General features: G+C 36.2%; 1 protein-coding gene across 14 annotated transcripts in view; it reads left to right on the forward strand.

Annotated features, from left to right (window-relative positions):
* PHF21A (PHD finger protein 21A) overlaps nucleotides 1–21,805 on the forward strand; it is a 196,952-nt gene that overhangs the window by 31,876 nt on the left and 143,271 nt on the right. For 12 of the 14 annotated variants that reach the window (XM_028166229.2, XM_028166228.2, XM_007181135.2 and 9 more), the window contains 3 exons: nucleotides 5,941–6,084; nucleotides 10,329–10,361; nucleotides 12,532–12,597. In XM_028166229.2, the coding sequence (XP_028022030.1) occupies nucleotides 6,031–6,084; nucleotides 10,329–10,361; nucleotides 12,532–12,597 (153 nt within the window). In that variant the 5' untranslated portion in view covers nucleotides 5,941–6,030. Of the gene's footprint in view, nucleotides 1–321; nucleotides 434–5,940; nucleotides 6,085–10,328; nucleotides 10,362–12,531; nucleotides 12,598–21,805 lie in introns of all 14 variants that reach the window. The other 2 variants (XM_007181132.2, XM_057553722.1) reach the window with 1 other exon arrangement.

Raw genomic sequence — 21,805 nt, forward strand, 5'->3', positions numbered from 1 at the left:
TATAGCCCTTTACTCTGAGATGTGATGGAATCATAGATTCTTAAAGAAGAAGGGGCGTTAAGGGCCTTCTCTTTCAGCTTTTTACCAGGTGTGGCAATTTCTTCTCTTATGTCCCTGGCAGATTGTTATTTGGTTACGTACTGAATACTACATTTAAAAAAAATGTAGCTCATATTTTCTGTAATGTATTCCGAGGAACTCTAGTTCCACAGAACTTAATAAATATTATTGGGGTGGGGCGGGAGTGGGGAAAATGTTCTGTGGTCAAATAATTTGGAAAATGCTGCTTTAAACAAAGTTAAACAGGTTTCTTTACTGCAGGACTTCTCAGAACCTTTAATATGCTAATGTGCATTGTGAATCTCCAAGAGGGGGATATGATATGCAGCATTCTTGAATACTTCTATTGACAGGGAGCCCACTACCTCATAAGGTAACCCATTCCTTTTTTGTACAGCTCTAATCCTTAGCTCTTCCTTACATTGATCTGAAATCTCTCTCCCATAACTTCCACTTCTCTTAAGTACTTACTGGTTATACTAAGACCACCACACCCTCTTATGTTATCCTTTGTGTAGTCAATATATATATGATTCTGGCCAGGCTTGTCTGGACTATTTTTTATCATTAAATAGCATTCTGGTAAATGTGGCAACCATTTCTAAAATCTCGACTTCATTGTCACTATGCTCCTATACTACTCTTCAGGCTCCTTCATTTTGAATTTCTGTGAGTTTTTAAAAATACTTCATCTTTCTTGTTGTTGGGTATGGTTGGGAAGATTTTAGTACAGATGCTTGATTTCTGTAAAGAAAGGCGAGAACTAGAAGAGCGTATGTGTGCCTACCAGGCCTGGGCCCAGGAAGCTGAGGTAGAACCTGTATGTTAGAGTGAACACTGGTGGTAGGGAGAGGGGCAGGACAGTGCAGCAGACCTGTGTAGGAGAGGGTGCTGTGGGGAAACCCTGATGACTCGACCGAAAATACCACACCCTTGTGTTGGAATGGTATGACCTGCATAGGTGTTCCTTTTCTTTAGTGAGGACCTGACCCCCTTGCCCCCAAAAAAGCTAGAGAAAAGAAAGATACGTATTTTATACTCAAAGACATCCATACATTCAGATACCATAAACCTAATTGTGTGTGTGTGTGTGTGTGTGTGTGTGTGTGTGTGTGTGTGTATACATTTATTTTAGTGGTTAGGAAACATCAGTCTTACCAGCTGAGGTGACTTTTGTCAACACCTGTAATACCAGGATTTGAGCATAGTAACCTTGCCAGATTCAGAGAGTGGCCTCTAAAATCAAGCTCTTTGTGCAGCAGCGTTTTCTGTTGATCTGTGGAGTGTCACCAAAGAAATACCACCGTGAAAATAAGAAAAACGTTACATTGTTTTTTAATGTCATTTTTATTGATTCAAGTTAGTAAATGTTAGTTTTCAATAAGAGCTATTAAAATATTGTTTTTATTTTTGGCGTTTGTGATCGTTTTTAGCACTAGTTAAAAGTTAAAGATATATTTTATCTCCTAGCACATTAGATACATAGTAAGCAATAAGTATTTAGTACAAATTGAAACCTGATGTTTTAGTATTAGGCATCTGTCAAGTAAGGATACATAGATCTGTCGAGGCTTTCTACTTTTTCATATTTTAAAAAATTAATTAAACCTACTCTAAACACAATTTTGAGAGTATAGATCAAAAGTGGGGTCTTAACACCAAGTAGATATATGGTATAGAGAACACTGAGCTGTTCATTTTTAAGGAATTCAGTCTGGGGGTACAATGTATTACAGACTTACTGTTAGTTAAAGAAACTTGGTTGGGGACTTCCCTGGTGGTCCAGTGGTAAAGAATCCGCCTTCCAGTGCAGGGGACGCAGGTTGGATCCCTGGTTGGGAAACTAAAGATCCCATATGCCGCGGGGCAACTAAGCCCGTGCGCCACAACTACTGAGCTCGCGCGCCTCAGTGAGAGAGCCTGCATACCGAAAACTACAGCGCCCACGTGATCTGGAGCCTGCGCACCAGAACTAGAGAGAAGCCCACGCGCCGCAGTGAAAGATCCCACATGACTCAACGAAAATCCTGCATGCTGCAACTAAGACCGGACGCAGAGAAAGAGAGAGAGAGGGAGGGAGGGAGGGAGGGAAGGAGGGAAGAAGGAAGAATTAAAAAAAAAAGAAACTTGGTTGGTGAGTTGTTTTGATTGGAAAAAGCTTTATATGAATTCAGGAACAGAGCAGTGATTTTTGGTAATAAATTCAGAGTTAGAGCATTACTACATTATTAGAATCATAATGAAAGACCTAGAGGTCACATATCACCAAGCAGAACTGTAACCAGATAAAATAGTTAGAAGCCCCTTTCTTAGAGAATTTGAAAATAAGAAAGCCTACAGTCTTCCCAGCAATATGCTGTGTTGAGAAGTTGATATAAAAGTTTGTGTATGAATAAGAGTTAAATTAAGTATGTTAAGAATAGCATAGAATTTTACAGTTTACAAAGGGCTTTTCATGTAACTTCACCTAATTTAAACCTCATAGCAATTTTATGAAATAGGTGATACTGTTTCCATTTTCCTGATTTATAAGCAAACAAACCTAAAGCTGAGAGTGGTTGTACAGTGAGTAAGTGGAATCAGGTTTTTTTTTGGTTTTTTTTGAGACAGTGAATGTTCTTTCTAGACATTACATCTGCCTTTTTTTAGTGGGATTTGATTATTTTGTTTGTTAGGTTTGTGGAGTTTTTATTTGTTTTTGGGTTTTTGTTATTTGAAGCTGGGAGGTCATTAGGTGTCCCAGTCGTTTGACATGTACAGTTTTCAATATAATGAACGTTGGTATTTTGTGTTAGGCACTTGTCTTCTCTGGTGATAGTATTTAGAGCTGATGGGTTGTGAAAGGCATTGTACCTCAATAAACTGTTTTAGGAGTCTGTTCATATTTATGTTGCAGCAGCTGATATTTATAACTTACTAGAATTGGTCGAAATATGTTAAATCATCTTTTTATAAATTTAGCAAATAATACCTTCTTTATAATGCTATAAACTGCCTCCAAATGGTCATCACATGGTGGCTGCATGAGTTGTCTAAGCCCCCCAAATATTTTTTAAAAGGATTCAACATGTGCTTGCTTTGTTTTTGTAGGCTATGAATATATATGTATACAACTTGTTCCTTTAGGCAGAAACCAGTCTCTTAAAATTGCTATTCAGAAAGAGACTTTTATGAAGAAGAAAGATATCAAATGAATCTTCTAATCCTTCGTAAGTTTTTTTATAATAAGTCACTACCTTTTTTAACCCTTCAGTTTTATCTTGAAATAAAATGAGTAATTGGCATTTAGAATCCTTGCCAAATAAAATTTTGTGCCTTTGTGTGTCTCTAATAAGCAGACAACAATCTGATGAAGGATGTAAAAGCTGTCACCTCCTCAATAACTTGAGTTGCAGGCTTCTTATCCTGTGAGGCACTCTTTGACATTTAGAGCCTCCCAGTTAAACCCTGGTTTTACTTATTCTTTTCCTGAACATTTTGTTTCATCAGTATAAAATTTTCTGATGTTTTCTAGCAATTCTAAGTTAATTTTTTGTTATTTAAAAATAAGTACGTATTTTCCATGGAAAAATTTGTAAATATTGATACTCTGAAAAGAAGAAAGTAAATAACCCTGAGTGCTACTGCTCAGAGATAACTAATAGCAAATTATGAAAGTGCCACCTGACCTAAACTCTAGACAGCTCAGAGTATTACTGTTTTTACAAATCTTTGTCAGTTTGATTGACAAAAATGTGTCTTCTTAAATTTACATTTCTATGACTCTTGAAGATAGATGTTTTTCATGTTGGTCATTCTTATTTCTTCTTCTGTGAGTTGCTTTTTCATAATTAAAAAAATTAATTTGTAATTAATTTGTAAGCACTCTGTAACTGTACAAATTATGTTAACCCTTTGTTGTGTATATTGTTAAGTTCTCCATGTTTTTAACCTGCTGTTTGTTTCCAGAGTTTATGAGTTGAGTTCAGCTTTGATATTATATGTTGCTACCAGTAAAATAAAATATGGCCTTTCTGTTGTTGAAAATACCCTTCAAGGTGATTCTTAATTTGAGAAAAATTATAAGGAATCATTTTTGGACACATTTTCTGGTAGCCTTAAAAGTAATTTAAGTACTGTTTGCAGGAAGAACTCTAATGCATACATAAGTCAGGAATTTGAGTAGGGAGATTACTTTAATATTTAAAATTACAGTGACTGTATAGTTTTAACATTTGCTTTAGTGTATAGAATAAACTGACGTGACAACAAAAGCCTTGGTCTAAATCAGTAACTTAATGATTCTGATATTTATGTAGTTCCAAAGATTTTTTAAGGTAATAAATATCTGAAAAGCCTGGGTTTGTACATCAAAATCACACTTTCCAAATTATCTCCCCTAAACATACTACATCTATGAAAATTTTTGGTTGACAATATCATTGTACAATAATAATGTGGAGGCTTTTCTAGCCTCCACAAATATAAGTTTGAAGGTATTTTACATTTTTGAAATTTATTATTTTTTAAAAAAAGGTTAGAGGATTTTGATATTACATAACATAGTATACAAGCCCTAGGGGAGAGATTGCCAATGATGTTTTAAGCCTAGTGAGATTCAACAAATATAATGAAGATTAATATTCACCCGATAACAGCCTGAAGTTAATGATTTCACTATAACTCTGTTAAATCAGTTTTTAAAGAAGTTTTAAGAAAACTTAGGACTTTATCCATAGATACATAATTTTTAGAAAGTATAAAGATTATGAATCTCATTGAATTGGCATAAGGAGTAGCAGTTCTTCTAACTTCCTGATTGTTCCCTTCCTCAGTTTGTAAGAATGCTGAAAAGCTGCTCTCTAACTACAAGTTTTATAGGTACAAGGAAGAAAGGAGAAAGAAGTAAAGTTTAAATTTATTCAAGTAAACTTTTGCTTCAGGGAGAGTACCTAAAATCATGTCTAAGGCCACGTTCAAGAAAAAAGAAAAAAAAAGAAAAGAGAAATTAGCCATTGAGTTAATTTAAATTGCACTAGTGATGAGCAGAGCAGAATAGGAAGGTTCACATTCACAAATCTAGACTTTTGACATTGTCTCCACCTGCATTTCTACGTGCAGCCAAAGAGATGAACTGGCAGGCTTGAAAAGAAGATGGTGTTCATTGTAAAGCTGGAAAAGTCTGTTCTATTGCTAGACCCACCTCATTTGTTGTGCACGATAGAATTATTTTTTAACATCCCTGTCATAACTTTGTGGAAAGCAGAGTTACATTGCAATGTGTTTGTGTTAAGTATTAATTTGTTAAATGTAAACCTTTAAATTATACCAGAATTGCCCCTGTTTTGAGTTTCTTTATTTTTTAAATGGAGTGAGAGTCCATCCAAATTGTGAGAGTACTCTGGCCTTCTTTAACCTCCGAGAGATCCTGAACTCTCCAGTTCACTCTGTGTGATGGTTAAAAATGTATGATCATGTTGTTATGTGTCTCTTTCTAAGAACAGCATGTCCTGGATGGTTGTCCTCTCCCCCTCTAGACTCCCAACGCATCCAGGACAGAAGAGGTCTTGTTCAGCTCTGTATCCTCAGAAAGTAGTATCTAGTGTGGTGCTGAGCGCCTAGTAAGTGCTTAGCTGTTTTCATGACCAGATTAAACACATTTTTTTTTTCATTTCTTACTTATTTGAAGTGTTTTCGAGAGGAATGCTCAGAGAATAAAACCCAGCAAGTTTTGGTACCAATTCAGAAAAAACTACTCATTTTGGAAAGAAATCTGTTTGGGGAAATTTTTTGCCCTGTGTTTAGTTGACGAAATATTTCGACTAATGTAATTTATTTTATCTAACGTATATTTCCTTTATACCCAACATAATGATCCAAAACATTTTATGATCTCTACAGCTGCAGTAAGAAGAGGAGTTTGTTATTTTAAACAGAGGCTGAAGAAACTATAGAATTAGCAGACATAAGAAGAAGTGGAGAAGGTAGAGGATGGAGTTGCAGACTCTACAGGAGGCTCTTAAAGTGGAAATTCAGGTTCACCAGGTATGTTTCATTCATGGCTTCTCCCACATAATGTCATTAGTAATGGCTAAATTAGTAAACAGGCTATCTCTGATTTTTAGTAGAGCTTTTAATCGTTTTTCAGTCACTTGTCCAAGAGTCATGTTATTTGCCTTTTATTACTACTCAACAAACTCATTGGTAATATTTTTGAGAACTTTAATAAAATATTCCTGACTTCTCTTCCAGACAAAAGAACTAAAAATATTCTTTTCCATATAGCGAAGGTGTTAAAAAAAACCTCTGTTTTTTTTCTGTTCTTTGGTTCATCTGAGGGACTTTGTTCATGTGACTTAACTTGAATGTTTTATTTGTTTATTTTTCAAAATTTATTTTATTGAAGTATAGTTGATTTACAGTGTTGTGTTAATTTCTGCTGTACATCAAAGTGATTCAGTTATGCATATATATACACATTCTTTTTCATATTCTCTTTCATTATGGTTTATCATAGGATATTGAATATAGTTCCCTGTGTTAACTTGCATATTTTAAATAACAAGGCATATTTAAATTGACTACCATGTATACTGAAGTTTTTACTCATATGTGATTTTTGGACATACCAATTTTATAAAAATTATAATTACGAAAAAATTTAATGTTTATTGTTTAAAAATCTAATTTAAATTTTAAAATTACATTTATTGACTCAAAAGGGATATAATATTCTTCCTAAAGTTATCACTCTCAATATTCACATTAATTATTTTCCTGTATATTTAACTATTTTTTTAGCATAAAATTAATAGCTTTTATATTCATCCTTAATTATTATATAGCATTTTGTTTGTATGGTAATAAACATTTATTTATGTTTATCAGTGTTGGTTGATAGTATTTTAACATATAAAGTATGTAAGCTATTTCACTCCAGTTATATTTGGAATCCTTTCCTATTAAAAAAAGTTTAAGTTTTTTTTTTTTAATTTTTATTTATTTATTTATTTATTATTTTTGGCTGTGTTGGGTCTTCGTTTCTGTGCGAGGGCTTTCTCTAGTTGCGGCAAGTGGGGGCCACTCTTCGTCGCGGTGCGCGGGCCTCTCACTATCGCGGCCTCTCTTGTTGCGGAGCACAGGCTCCAGACGCGCAGGCTCAGTAGTTGTGGCTCACGGGCCTAGTTGCTCCGCGGCATGTGGGATCTTCCCAGACCAGGGCTCGAACCCGTGTCCCGTGCATTGGCAGGCAGATTCTCAACCACTACGCCACCAGGGAAGCCCAGTTTAAGTATTAATAGTAGGGACTTCCCGGGTGGTCCAGTGGCTAAGACTCCACGTTTCCACTGCAGGGGGCACGGGTTTGATCCCTGGTCAGGGAACTAAGATCCCGCATGCTGCGCGGTGTGGCCAAAAAAAAAAAGAAGTTTTAACAGTAAATCCAAGTGACATGCCTTGCTTGTAAATTTGATGCTGTTATTCTGATTGGATACATGGTAACCTACATGATCACTGATCATGACAAGTTCAGGGATGCTAGAAATGACATCAAAGTAAGCACTGGCTATTAGGCTGAGGCCAAAGTCAGATTGTACATTTGACTAAATATTGGGGCAGAAGCCACCCCTTCATCATTTCCACTTAGGGAAACTAGGGCTGAAAATGAGCTTACTGTATAGAAGGTGTGTCCTGAAACTACCTGGTATTGCTGTGGTAGAAGTATACTTTTGTTCTTTATGGACCGAGATGATTTAAAAAGTAGTGACGTACACGTGGTTGATATTGAATGAATGTTTACATAATAATGGCCTGTGATGGGCATCTCATCTTTTTTGGGAAATTGCCTTTTTGATTATACTTATGCAGATTTTTTTAACTTTTGGAGTATTTTTACTCTACATGGAACAGAGAATAGTATAAAGCAGAGGTTAGCAGACTTTTTGCAAAGGGCCAGAGGGTAAAGTATTTTATACTATGGGCATCATTTATGGCCTCTGTCACAACAACTCTGCTCTGCTGCTGTACACACAGAGCAGCCATAGACAGTGTATAAATGGATGGGTGTGACTGTGTCCCAGTAAAACTTTATTTACAAAGGCAGGGTGCCTGTGGGCTGTAGTTTGCCAGCGCTTGGCTTAAACTATATTCTCATGAAAAATTGCTGCGTTCTTAACAATAGAAAGTAACTTCACTTTGATAACACACAACGTCACCTTGAAGTCACTAGGGATTTGGATGGTCTAGTTAAGTTGCCCAGCTTGTTCTGTCCTGCCTCTAATGGTCTGAAATGCAGCTTGCTTGATTATAGGTAGAAAAGTTGGCTTATTTATTTCCTCTAGAGGTAGAGACTTACTTTGGTTATCAGTTTTTAAATTTCAGTGTCGTGGAGGAAAACCTTTTTCAGCTTTAAAAAGGCAACTTTAGTATAGTACTCCACTCTCTGGTGACAAAAGCAGAAAGGAAAATGAAGGACTTTTTTCATTGAAGAATGTGACTAGCCTTTAGGCTGCATTAGTAAAAATGTATATGTATAAAACCTTATGTTTCTATTTCATTGAGTTCTTGGAATGTGTGTTATTACCATTTTGTAGATTAAGACCAGGATATAGAAGAGTTACCACTGTCATATATGAAGTAGAGTATAGTAACATATACCTTGCGTATTTGGAGGTCATATGGTTGGCAATCTCAGCTATCCAGAATGTATACCTTAGCACCTGAAGTAAGGTTTTTGACAAGCTAGAATAAATGTTAGAAGTCACACAAGATTATACATTTTACTCAAGGGGGATTTCTTAGGCTATTCACTCATCTTAGAATCACTTCACTGAGTGTATCACAAAGCAGCTCAGAAGTAGCAAATTGGAATTCGGGTTCAGGGGCTCTTAGAGGGAGGCATAGTAATAGTAGCAAGATTTGCTAGCTGACTGCTTGGCATTAAGAAGTAGACTGAAAAACTCAAATGCAGGCACAAGAACTCTTTAGAACACAGCAGTTTGGGGCCTTTATTGTAAGGACCTTTTTGTATTGTTTGCAGAATAGTATATTGAGGTAATCGTGCCTCTAAGTGTCATTAAATGCTGCTTTTTTTCTATTTAATAAGGCAGATAAGTATATAATATATTTTAGAAAGGTTGTATTTTACGACTAAAAACTATTATTTATTTATTTATGACCATGCTGGGTCTTCGTTGTGGCGTGTGGGTTCTTCATGGTGGCATGCGGGCTTCTCTAGTTGTGGCGTGTGGGCTCCAGAGTGCGCGGGTTCAATAGTGCGGTGTGCAGGCTTAGTTGCCTTGCAGCTTGTGGGATCTTAGTTCCCTGACCAAGGATCAAACCCATGTCCCCTGCATTGGAAGGCGGATTCTTAACCACTGAACTACCAGGGAAGTCCCTACGACTAAAAACTTTAAAAGTGTCTTGTCACCCAAAGAGAGGGACAGATTTTTCAGTTAATATGAAAAATTCACTTGGAGAACAGCTTATTCCTAGATACTTTTAGGACTCAGCCTTCTGATATTTCCTTTATGCTTCAAATTCTTCTGTCCCTGGTTATTGTTACCTTTGGGCAGCGATGCTTTTGGAAGTTGGGTTAGGTCAGTTGACGTCCATTTTTCTTTGTTTTTCATTTTTTGGACTTGTGTTTTCCCTAGTAAAGGTCTTTCTTATTCAGTATTCTGGTAGTACTCTCCTTCCCACAGGAACCCAGGTAGGTAGAATTTTGCATTACTGTTCCTTCACTTCCTTACTCTCAAATACTGAACATCACTGCTCCACTGAGTACATCCCCCCTCCCCCCACAGAGAGGACAGTGGCAGAGTCACATCTGACACTAGGCTCCTTCTGTGAACCAAACCAACAGACTCGCCAAATCTGTTTGCTGTATACAAACAGGCCTGTTTTTGTATGGGAGCACCTTCTTTCCAGGACTTACTTGGGACTCTAGACAATGACAACCTTTTAAAGGGATGTTTGGCTTTTGGAGCATTCAGCTTATTTAAATTGTCTTTTAAAAGCTCCCCTCCCCCAGCCCATCTCCAGATTTGTGTAAAGGCAGGAAGCTCTTCATTTCAAATATAAAGCGATAGTTTGAATTTTTTTTTTTATTATTAAGAGGAGTGTTTCTTTAACTTTTTATATAGATCACAGAAGCTTTTGGTCTGTTCTGATTGTGGTATTGCTCATTTTTTTGTGTGGACTTAAAACTCTAGATTTTGGGGGCTGAGCCTGATTAGCCTTAGTGAGTTTATATGTAAGACTGATGGCTCTTTTTCTCTTTTTATTATCAGAAACTGGTTGCTCAAATGAAACAGGATCCACAGGTAAAATACTACTTTTATTCATTTAATTTTTAAATTAAAATAATTTAAAATAAAGTGACCATAAAATATTAAAATACAGACAATACTTAGGTTTTAGAAACTATCTCATCTGTAACAGCAATTTTTTTTAGTACATTGGTCTTCATGTTATAAGAATTAAGAAAACTCCAGTCATTCTATTATAATATAGCTATTATTTCATCTTTGTTATGTTATTTTGCTTTTATTTTATGTTAATTGCTTCGAATATTTTGGGAAAAAAATTGAGAGTTAATACTCTTCATATAGCTTCAATTTCATTTCCACAAGCCCACTTACTCAAAATCAGAGTTTGCAAGGCTTTCTGTAATCTCAGAATTATTGAATATGGCCCAGAACCATTTTTATTTTCTCCTAGTTTATAGTATAGAACATTTAAATACTTAATCTCACTATGTTCAGAATAGAATTTTAGAATAATTTTTTAAAAGCATTTTTAAAAATTTCATTTTTGAAAGAACCCTTAGAGAGGGTTTTAAAGAACCTTATATAGTAATTCATCAGGTGTTACCTTTTCTTTAAAGTCTCATAGGGGTTTTTGGCTCAGCCATTTTATTTTCTATCCCTGAAGAGAAATCTTCCTAAAAATTTATCTTGTCTTTAATTAGTATATTTATAGTTCAGGCAGTGTCTCTTTTGCAGCAGTTAGACAGTGGGTCATAAGTATGGAGAGTATTTATCAGACATTCTCAGGATTTCTCCCTTGCATTTATTTACTCATAATCTGTTCACAGAAAACCTAGACCCATTGATGGTGGGGTGTCTGTGTGTGTATATGTATATTTGTATATGTACACACACATTTTTTTTTTTTGCTTGTTAAACATACCATACATGCCTCATTGTAAAGTTAAGTAAAATAGCTTCTTGGATTAAAGAATGGTACTGAGGCAGATTGATTTTTGGAAGTGGGAAATAATATTCATTTCTACAAATTTAGCCCCCAGTGGCTTAACTATTGTGTTTTTAACACAAACCATTGATTCTGAGAGCTGGCAGTGACATCTACTTAACTCCTGTTTGACAGTCCAACTTCTTTGAGAAACTTCTCCATTTTAATTTTTTTTAATATATATTATAATTTAAATTAGGTTTAGGCAACCAAGAGTCAGTAGACCTTAGATGAATAGATTCTTTTATATTTAATATGGTAACCTATGTTATCAGCAACTGAAATACTGTTAGAAAACTTCAACATTTCTGATATAGCTGGCAGTCATGTAACAGAGCAGTCTTAATGTGAAGAATCTGAGGGGGCAGTAAGTTGCTGGACAGTCTTGTGGGTGATCTCATTAGAGAGATCTTATATCACATGCTGTCACAAAAAAGACCACATGGAGTAAACGTGAAGGGGAGGTTGTATGCCCCGACCCTGTCAGAAGACCAGGCAGGATGAATTGAGAGAATTGCATGTGAAAGGACGAAGGAAAAGTAGTCTCTCATTGGGGTGCTATTCAGTCTGCTAGTGATCCTGTTACATTAAGCTTTTGAAAACTTTAATTTTGGATTTTTCTCTCATGTGAGTAAAAGACAGGCATGCTCAGTGTATCTCATTTAAAATAGTATTCTTTTCTGATTCCTAACATTTTAGAACTGAGAAGTTGCCCTGGTAGTCAGTATGTTAATTTGAATGATGTAGTGTTTAAGGCAGTTGCAGCACTGACAGCGTTTCAAATCTAGGCTAAAATAACAAATGTACTCTACTAAATAAGGGAGAGGGCAAGCAGAGAAAAACCTTTTTTTTTTTTTTTACTGATAATGCCGTTAAGCATGCAGTGTGTTCATACTTACAACTGATTAGTGGAGCTTTAGGTTTTCTGTCAACTGTTACTTCTTACGAAGAATAACTATTTTAGTAGAAAGGAGTAGTATTACAGTACAAAATGCTGAAATATAAAACTTCTTGCAATTGCAAAGGAGCTTACCCCTTTTCTAGTGTTAGCAACCTACATTTAGGATCTATGCACTAGGTGGTGGTAATATGACTACAATTTAATGCATGACAAATATGATTGGCTAAATGCTTAAGATTGCTTCATCGTTTGTAATACAGTTTGCATAAAGTCATCTTGCTACTCTTCTGTTAACAAATGAAATATCTTCCTCACAGATATTTTTTCTTTCCAATCAGAATGCTGATTTAAAGAAACAGCTTCATGAACTTCAAGCCAAAATCACAGCTTTGAGTGAGAAACAGGTAGGGGAAAAAGGAGGGGGGGCATATTTTTAACATTGTGTTCTAAAGATATGTCTGCTCGAGGCTTCTAGGAGAACTGCTATTTTTCCTCATGTGTGAAAATAAGTGTGGGCAGCCAGACTCAGTTTTAATTTTGTTTGAGATCTGTTTATCTATTTTTATTTTTGGTTGAAATCAGTCTCTAGAGTATCCCATGGGTATATGTTACTGGCAAATATCTAAAAGCAGGGTGGCAGGCTGCTGTTAACTGTGTTAATTAAACTCTATAGTTTACCCATAGAGGATAGGGGCAGAGAAAGTTAGTGGGAGTATGTGATCCAGAATCTTATAGTTGCTGGATGTGCCTTGTTACCTGTTCTAAAGGCTTGAGATGACATTTAACTTAACGTGGAGTGGTTGTAAGTAGATTGCTGTAAGTGTAGATCTCCCATTCTGATGATTGTCATTCCTTTATGTTAATCTTTGTTAGATATTGACCTACTATTATGTGAAAAAACTTTGGTGGAGCCTTGTTAGATATATTCTATATAGGACAAAAAAAGAACATCTTGCTTTTTTTCCCAGGGACATCTGGAAAGTGTTCTTTGGAATTTCTTGTATAATGACCTCCACTTCGCCAATTCAGGCAGCTCCTGCCACCAGGTGGAGTGTGACAATTGATAGAGCTATAAGTAAACGTCTGTGGAAATCTGACAAAACATTTGTTTTCTTGTTCCTTCCCTGCCACTCTCCCTTTGGTTAAAAGGGGTGGTTTTGGAGTAGATGAATGTGTGAACCAAAATGATGAGGTGATTTGCAATTGATAGTTCATGCTAGTGATATCTTATTGAAGATTTTTAGCTATATAGTTCTCAGTTATTGATTTTTGTGTTTTTTTTTAAACTTTTATTTAGTGAAATAATAGCAATGAGAGTAATTTATTCCTGGAGATTCCTGATTGTGTTTATATTACGTATTGTATTGTGTTTTCATTTAACTAAGGGGAGAAATAAATTTTGAGAACTATGTGGAATAGATAACGAATCATTAATGTTTCAGAATAGAATCTTTTTCCAAGCTTAGTGAACAATTGCTTTTTTCTCCCCTCTCCTATTCTAATGCTTCTGCATTCCCCCATCTTGTCTTCTTCAGAAATAAGAGGTATTTTAGATTATGGAATTGCCAAACTAAAATTGGGAGGAGGTAACATGGTGGAGAACAATTTGTAAGGAAAAATATAAACAGAGTTTGTTAGACGTATTTGGCTCTGAAAGTGATTCATTTCTCTAAAGTCAAAATGATGTGTGTTAGTGAAAATGTTCTAGCTGTAAAATTCTGTTAGCACTGAGCCTCCTTAAAATTTCAGGGTTAGTTTGACAAGATGCCAATGAATGAGTCACTTTTGCTGAAAAATTCACGTGTTCTAGCAGGGAAGGAAGGTGAGAACTGATTAGTGGAGTAGGGGATAGGGGATGTTGTCACAAAGTTAAGACAACCTAAGGCTACATTTGGGGAAAATGGGGCAATTGTAAAAAATGTACATTTATTTGAAATTTTTATGAGAACTGATGTAAAGATTTGGTTTATTTCTGTAACTTTTTATTCTTTTATTTTTTTTTTCTGCTAGGGACCTCACTTAATAGAACATTGCAACCATTTATGTTTAGTAAGACGTTTCATCAAGTGGCAAACTCTGTCATCTGAACTAAGTTTTGGATTTTAGAACCTAGAATTTTAAACAATGGGTGTAGCATCAGGAGAATGTTAGGTATACAAAGTAAAGAAAGCTAGTGTCAGAAACTAAAATGCAGTCTTGCAGTTTTTAAAGTATTTGCTTAACTGTTGAAACAACCTTTTTGATAGAAAAGAATACGTATCATTTTTAGGTAGGATAGTACTTGACGGAAGCACAGCTATAAAATTCAAAAGCTGGTCCTTCCTCAGACCTGTTTCCAACATGAAACACTGATACTTTGTTTAAAATAGTTTTATTTTAGAACAAACTCCTAATGCTGTATGCCCAGCTTTTTGTTTTTCCTTCTCAAAAGATCTGCTTAGCCTCTGGCAAAACTTACTGATTTTCCTTCTACTTTAATAACTGAAATCTGAATTACCTTACTCGCATGACTAATAATTTAATATTAAGTTTTTGGTTGTGAGAAAAAATTTAAATACAGAAAAGTTCAAAGAATGTCATATTCAAGAATTAACAGCTATTAACCCTTTGTCATATTTGTTTCCGTTCTTTTTCTATATGCATTTTTCTATAATCATTTTTCCAAATCCACTTGAAAACTTAATTATGGAAATAATAAAAGCATATGTTCTCATATTATGCTTTATTAAAAAATAAAACATTGCAGATAGTCACTAATTCTAACAGTAGGCACTTATTAGTTCTTATTTGTTATTGCTACTTCAGTCTTTGATACTTATTCTGTTTCTTCCTCAAGACTAATTACAAAATGGTGCACTCCATTTCGGAAAATATAGTCTTTATTAAGCATCCTTCATGGCTAAAACTCAGTGAATTTCAATGAATTCTTGTTAGATAGTTCCAGTGCTTTCAACCTGTAATTTGAGATTTCTGAACAGAAGCTCCCCGTGGCGGTTTTTGAAGTCATCTTCTTGACCCACAGGGCTTTAATTTGTGGTTGACAGGTTGTTTTCTAAATGTTAAAAATATATATATTTATTTATTTATTTGGCTGCGTCGGGTCCTAGTTGCGGCATGCAGGATCTTTAGTTACGGCTAGTGGGATCTAGTTCCCTGACCAGGGCTCGAACCCGGGCCCCCTGCATTGGGAGCATGGAGTCTTAGCTACTGGACCACCAGGGAAGTCCTTGTGGTTGACAGTTTTAACCCAGACTTGATTAAGCTAAATAAATTATATGTTATATAGCCATTAAAAATCATGGTTTCAAAAATGTTTTAATGACATAGGAATGCACTTATGGTAAAATAAATGAAAAAGCACATGCAACTTCATATGCATTACAATCCCATTTTTGTGTGTTGTGTGTATATATGTGTGTAGGCATATAAGTGTATAAAAACAGCGTCAGGGGCTTCCCTGGTGGCGCAGCGGTTAAGAATCTGCCTGCCAGTGCAGGGGACACAGGTTCGAGCCCTGGTCCGGGAAGGTCCCACATGCCGCGGAGCAACTAAGCCCGTGCGCCACAACTACTGAGCCTGCGCTCCAGAGCCCGTGCTCCGCAACAAGAGAAGCCACCGCAATGAAGAGTAGCCCCCGCTCTCTGCAACTAGAGAAAGCCCGCCTGCAGCAATAAAGACCCAACGCAGCCAAAAATAAATAAAAATAAAATAAATAAATTAAAAAAAAAAAGAAAAAAAAAAACAGCGTCAGTATAAAATATTGCGAAGTGATGATTTACAGGTAGTTTATTTTTTCTTTATATTCTTATGTATATTTGCTACATTCTCCACAATAAATACGTTTCCTTTTTATAATCAGAAATAGACAAGAAACAATTATTTAAAAAAAATTTTAACACCAAAGTCTTGTCTTTTCCAGGGAGGATTAGCATTTAAAAATCTAATGACATTCTCCTTATGGTTTATGAACCACTCTAATCAGAGAATCCAACTATTTTAAACACTAGTAGTACTGAAGTGTGGAAGCAACTATTAATTTCTTTAATAGCATGTGTTCTCATTCTGCACCCCTCCCCTCTCATTTTTGAGAGGGAAGGGGTGCAGAATGTATGTGTGTGTGGTCTTTTGCTTGTCACAACGGATATTCTAATATTGGAGCCAATGCACTTAGTTGCTTTAGTGCTCTGCTTTCATTCTAATTCATTCATTGTAGAAGCAATCTTAACATCCCAGTTTGTTGCTTATTCCTACTGAGATTCAGGCTTAAGCCATAGTAGTTTCATCTTTGATTTCCCCCGCCTTGAGGGGTTTGCTACCCCACCTCCCTTCACCTGGTGCTCTCCTGGCCAGGCATCAGGTAGGTTGCAGCTTAAAAGTTACTTCCTCAGAGGACCTATCCCTGAAACCCCTTCCTCCTGTCAAAACCAACAGTTTCTATTATAATCTCTCATTGAACCCTTCATCTTTCCTTCATAGCTGTGCCATTTAGGGTTAGGTTCAGCTGTGGGTGTCTGAAAACCCAAAATGAAAATGACTTAAACAAGGTAGAATTTTGTCTGTCTCATGTGAAAGCTCTGTAGGTGTAATAAGGCTGGTGACAGTGGTTCCACAGTGCCAGGGAACCCAGGCCCCTCCTATTCTATTGCTCTGCCATTCTCAGCATGAAGCTTCCACATCATAGTCCAAAATAGCTGCTCCATCTGGTAAGAAGGGGGAAAGCAAGCCCTTTATTTTTAAGGATGTTTACTGGAAGTTGCATGCCTCACTTCCAATTAGATCCCATTGGTCAGAACTTGGTCGCATGGCCCCAAGTAGGAGCAGGGAAGGCTGGGAAGTATAGTTCATTCCAGGTGGCCATGGGCCGATAAAATTCAGTGACTCTAGTACTGAGCAAGAAGGGGGAAATAAATACTGGGGATAATTAGCAATTTCTACCACAATATTTTATCACAATTTGTAATTACATATATATGATTATTATTTTTTTAATATCTGTCTTCCTCACTAGACTGTTAGTTTCAAGAAGTCAGGGAACATACTTATTTACTTCTTTATTCCAAGTATAGTATTTAGCATAAAATAATATTTAGCACAGAAAGTCATTTGTACTTCTTAAAAGAATTATTTTATCTACCTGATCTTTTTCTCTACTTGTAGATATTTTTTAAACAGTGCATCTTGCTTTTTATACTTTTTAAACTTAAATATTATGAACATTATCATACATTTTTGTGTGTTCTTTAAGAACGTAATTCTTTTTTTTTCCTTCAATTTTATTTAATTTAAGTAATTAATTTATTTTTGCTGCACTGGGTCTTAGTTGCGGCATGCGGGATCTTCATTGCGGCATGTGGGATCTTTTAGTTGCGGCATGCAGGCTCTTAATTGCGGCATGCGAACTGTTAGTTGTGGCATGCATGCGGGATCTAGTTCCCCGACCAGAGATCGCACCCGGGCCCCCTGCATTGGGAGCGTGGAGTCTTAACCCCCTGGACCACCAGGGAAGTCCCAAGAACATAATTTTTAATAGCTTTAAATATTTAATAGTCTGGCTAGATCATAACTTATTTCACTATTCAGTCTATTGTTTGATGATAGAATGTTTTCAGTTTTCTGTTGTTTATAAGTGTTGCTATGATAAATTCACCTTAAATATGTGAATCTGTTCTCTCTAATTGCCCCAGGATACATTCTCAGGTGTGAGATTATTGGGTGTATTGGTCAGCTATTGCCATAACAGTTCTGCATAACAAACCAGTGTTTTATTGAGTTACAACACTAAGGGTTTATTTTCACACTGGGTCTAGATCCTCCTCATCTAGGCTGGGCTTGGCCAGGCACATCTACTTCAGTTTGTGGGTTGGTTGGCCTGCCTCAGGCTGTAGGTTGGGTTAGATCTCCTCTAAATGTGTTTTTCTGAGGCCTATCATGAAGGGGCAGCAGCTACCTGGGGCATAGTCATATTATGGTTTATCACCAGAGTGTAAGAAATAAGCCAAACTACCAGAACATGTTTTAAGCCTCTGCTGGCATCAAGTCTCATTAGCCAAAACAAACCATGTGGCCAAGCCTTGCAAAATTACATGACAAAGGGTGTGAATGTATAATTTTATGACAGAGAGAATATGAAGAGTTGAAAGCAATAATCCATCTACCATTCTTGGTCAAAGTGTATAAAAAAACTTTTACAATATTAAAAAAAAAAAACTTTTATTACTTAATTTCTAAATAGTCTCCAGAAAAGGCTGTATCAGATTAACAGCATATGTGAGAGTAACAAGTCTTCCCCAAGAGATACCTTGGCAGCGGGGGGGACTGGGGGGGAAGCACTTTGCTAATTTGGAAGATGGATTAATATGTATCTGATGCTTACCTGAAGGTATATTTTTCATGCCATTTGTCCATGATACAAATATTCCATAGTATTCCATAGAATTACCTTTTGATTTTGGGTTTTGTTTTTCTGTCACCCTTTCCTCTATTTTTCTTAATCCTTTTGAGAGAGGTAGACCCCGTCATAGTCTTTGGTCTTTGCTCCTGGTTTGCTTTTCTGACTCTGTGTTTAAAAATCATAGTCTCTATTCCTTACAGATTGCTCAACCTAATACAAGATGAAATACTTTTCTGGGTTTAATAAATAGTTGCCGTTCATGGAACCATTCTCATTTAACATTTGAACATATTTTAGTAAAATGGCTTCTGAAGCCTTTGGGAGAGAAGTTTCTGTTCCTGCCATAACTAATTATGTTTCTGATACATAGAACAACATAATTTAAGCTAAGTAGGTGACTTGAACAGTGGACTGGGTGTGGGGCAGGGGGGCGGGGGGACACTGAGTGTTTGATTCTGTTCCTTACTCTGTCACAGACCTGTTGATAGATTTTGAGTTATTAAGTAATTTAATACGTCCGTTTCCTTAGTTATGAAATGTTTGAATAATGCCTTTTAAGAGTTAATGAACATGTATCGAGTGCACTGAATATTTTTGGAGGTAAGTTCTATTTAAATGGAAATTGTTAGCTTTGGTCATGGTGGTTAACTTCATCTCATATGTAATACCTTCGTCTTATAAGTAAAGTACTACTTTTTTAAGGAGCTTAGAACATTTCACATTTAACTCAGTCATGAGTACATCATTGTAATACATAAACTGGGACATGGACTATTTGTGACTTAGCCACGATTAGATAGTTAATTGTATCAGATTCACGACTAGAATCCAGATCACTGTACTATTTGTTCAGTTTTATTTAGTAAATTATATTCTTAAATTACTCTGTGGACCTTTATCACATATTTTTTGAAATAGGACATTAGGCACAATAATTACATTGCCTTTAAGCTCCATTGCCTTGGAGTCATGTAAGTAAATTAGTTCTTGTAGTTTCATATTGGTAACCTGATACATGACTGTCTCCAGTCTCTGATACCAGTAACCATAGAAAGTTACCCTCTCTCATTCGTAACCAAACTAGTGTGATTGACATGTCACATTAGAATTTAGAATTGTTATTTTCTTAGAGTTCCTTGAATTATAATGGGAATCTGACCTCATCTTTATCTAAAGTTTAGGAGTTCCTAGGATTTAATCTAGTTCATCCCTCCTGCACACTATTTATGTGAAACCATTGGTCCAAATGTTTGTTGAGTTTACTGACTCTTGTGTGCATAGGTTCCTTCTCCCTTGCATCAAATACAGGAAATGTATTATTTCAAATTCCTTCTGGTGAAATCCTGTTGTCTTATATTAAACCAAGATGAGACGAATGAAGGGCTCAGAAATACAAGGCAGGAACATAAAGGTTCTGAAGATTGAAAGGTTGTGTGCCTTTGATGTGACTGTGGTTCCCAGTGCTGCATTATCTCCTGGGTCTTTTTAACCTTTATTCTCAGAGTGCAGTTGTCTCTATGGCCGGTAGTTGTAATCTGCTGGTCAAAGATTTGGTTATCTCTTTAAGATAGAAAAGCTTGATTAAGGAACTCATATTTTAATAATATTGTGCCATGTTATTGTAGGACATTTTACCTGAATACGGTGGAGGAAATCAAGTTAAGTGGGTGACTTGTACCAAGTGCAGCAATCTGCTAGCTGAGTAGGTTAGAGTAATCTTCTTCTCAGGTCATCCTAATCATTTATTTTTGGTGCTGGTAAGTGCAGTGACTTAAAAAATTCGGTTTGAAAGTTTCAATTCTCATCATCAGGTGTTGCATGTCTTGACACTGGGCTACTAGTATCTACTGTATTTATTTCCTCTTTACTCATCTCTTACTTAACAGAGAGCAATTGCTTCAAGCTATGAAAATCTAGTCAAAGCCCAAGTTTGTAGCCCTGTGTTTAGGGACTCTTCACTTTGACTCTTTGGAAAACGTTAATCTAATTCTTGGGTGGTAGGTGGTGTACACAACAAATGCTTAACAGGGCCTTAGCCAGTATAATTCTGACTCTACCTTTCCACTGTGTCAGTAAATTAATTTGTGCTTTTAAATAATCAGTTCCTTTTAATTTATTCCCTTCTCCCTGGGATCTGTGTTCTTTTCAAATTTCTTTATCATTCTAAGATTCTGACTCAACTGTTTATTCCATATCCATTTGTTGAAAGTTTTCTGTGGTGAAAGACATGGTCCTAGGCCCATGGGAGATGCTGGGAATGAAAACCTTAACAGTGTTATTTCCCTGTGACTGGTCATCACCTGAAAGATGTGCAAGCTCATTAACCCTGACACCTTTGGCAACTCATTCTTGATCGCTTCTCTTGCATCCTTTCCTGCCATACATACCCCATAAGTTCCCTGATGTCACCTTTATTCACTGGACTCTCTAAAGACTTCATGCGCTTGTGCATGCTGTTCTCTACAGCTGAAATTCTCTTTCCTCTTTGCCTGGTAAATTCCTGCTTATCCTTTAAAGACCCAGTTTAAGCAAAGATCCTCTAAAGCTTCCCTTGACTTTTGTCCACGCTCCAGGCAGAGTTAGAGATCTGTTTTCTGTGTACTCATGCTGTTTATGCCTACCTCTCTTATTTGTACTTATTGTGTTGTATTGTAATTATATGTTTGTAAGTGCCCTCTAGGACAGGGAGTGTGTCTTGATCATGTTTGTATCCCCAAAGCCTAGCATGGTAGATATGTAGGCAAGCATTTTTGAATGTATTAATTCATTATGCTTTCAAGAAGCTAGTAGTCTAGTAAGGTGGCCCAGTATGTTGAAAGTCCATACTAAGACATTTTACCATTAAAAGGAGATTTCCATTCAAATAGTTAAATTCTCCCTTTTTTTTGGGAAAAAATATTCTCAATATTGTTTCCTACTTAATGCTTTAAGAACATTCAATAACGTTATTACCTCTGTTCCAGTTCGGAGCAGCTTTATCATAGTTCCAGGAAAGGAAAACTTTTATGAAGTGAAGTAGCATAAACTAGTAAATGAGCCTGGGTCCAGCAATCTGGAAACGTAATATATCTAGAAACAGTGTCCTCTGCATCGTTGCTACATCACTTACCTCTTTCTGCAGTACCTCTTTAGGTTTCTTTTCCTGATCTTATAAAACATGCTTACATCCCTGCTATTGTTTTAAACAACAACAAAATTCCTTCCTTTGTTTCTTAATTTCT

Source organism: Balaenoptera acutorostrata, chromosome 9 (assembly GCF_949987535.1).
Source record: "Balaenoptera acutorostrata chromosome 9, mBalAcu1.1, whole genome shotgun sequence".
NCBI lineage: Eukaryota > Metazoa > Chordata > Mammalia > Artiodactyla > Balaenopteridae > Balaenoptera > Balaenoptera acutorostrata.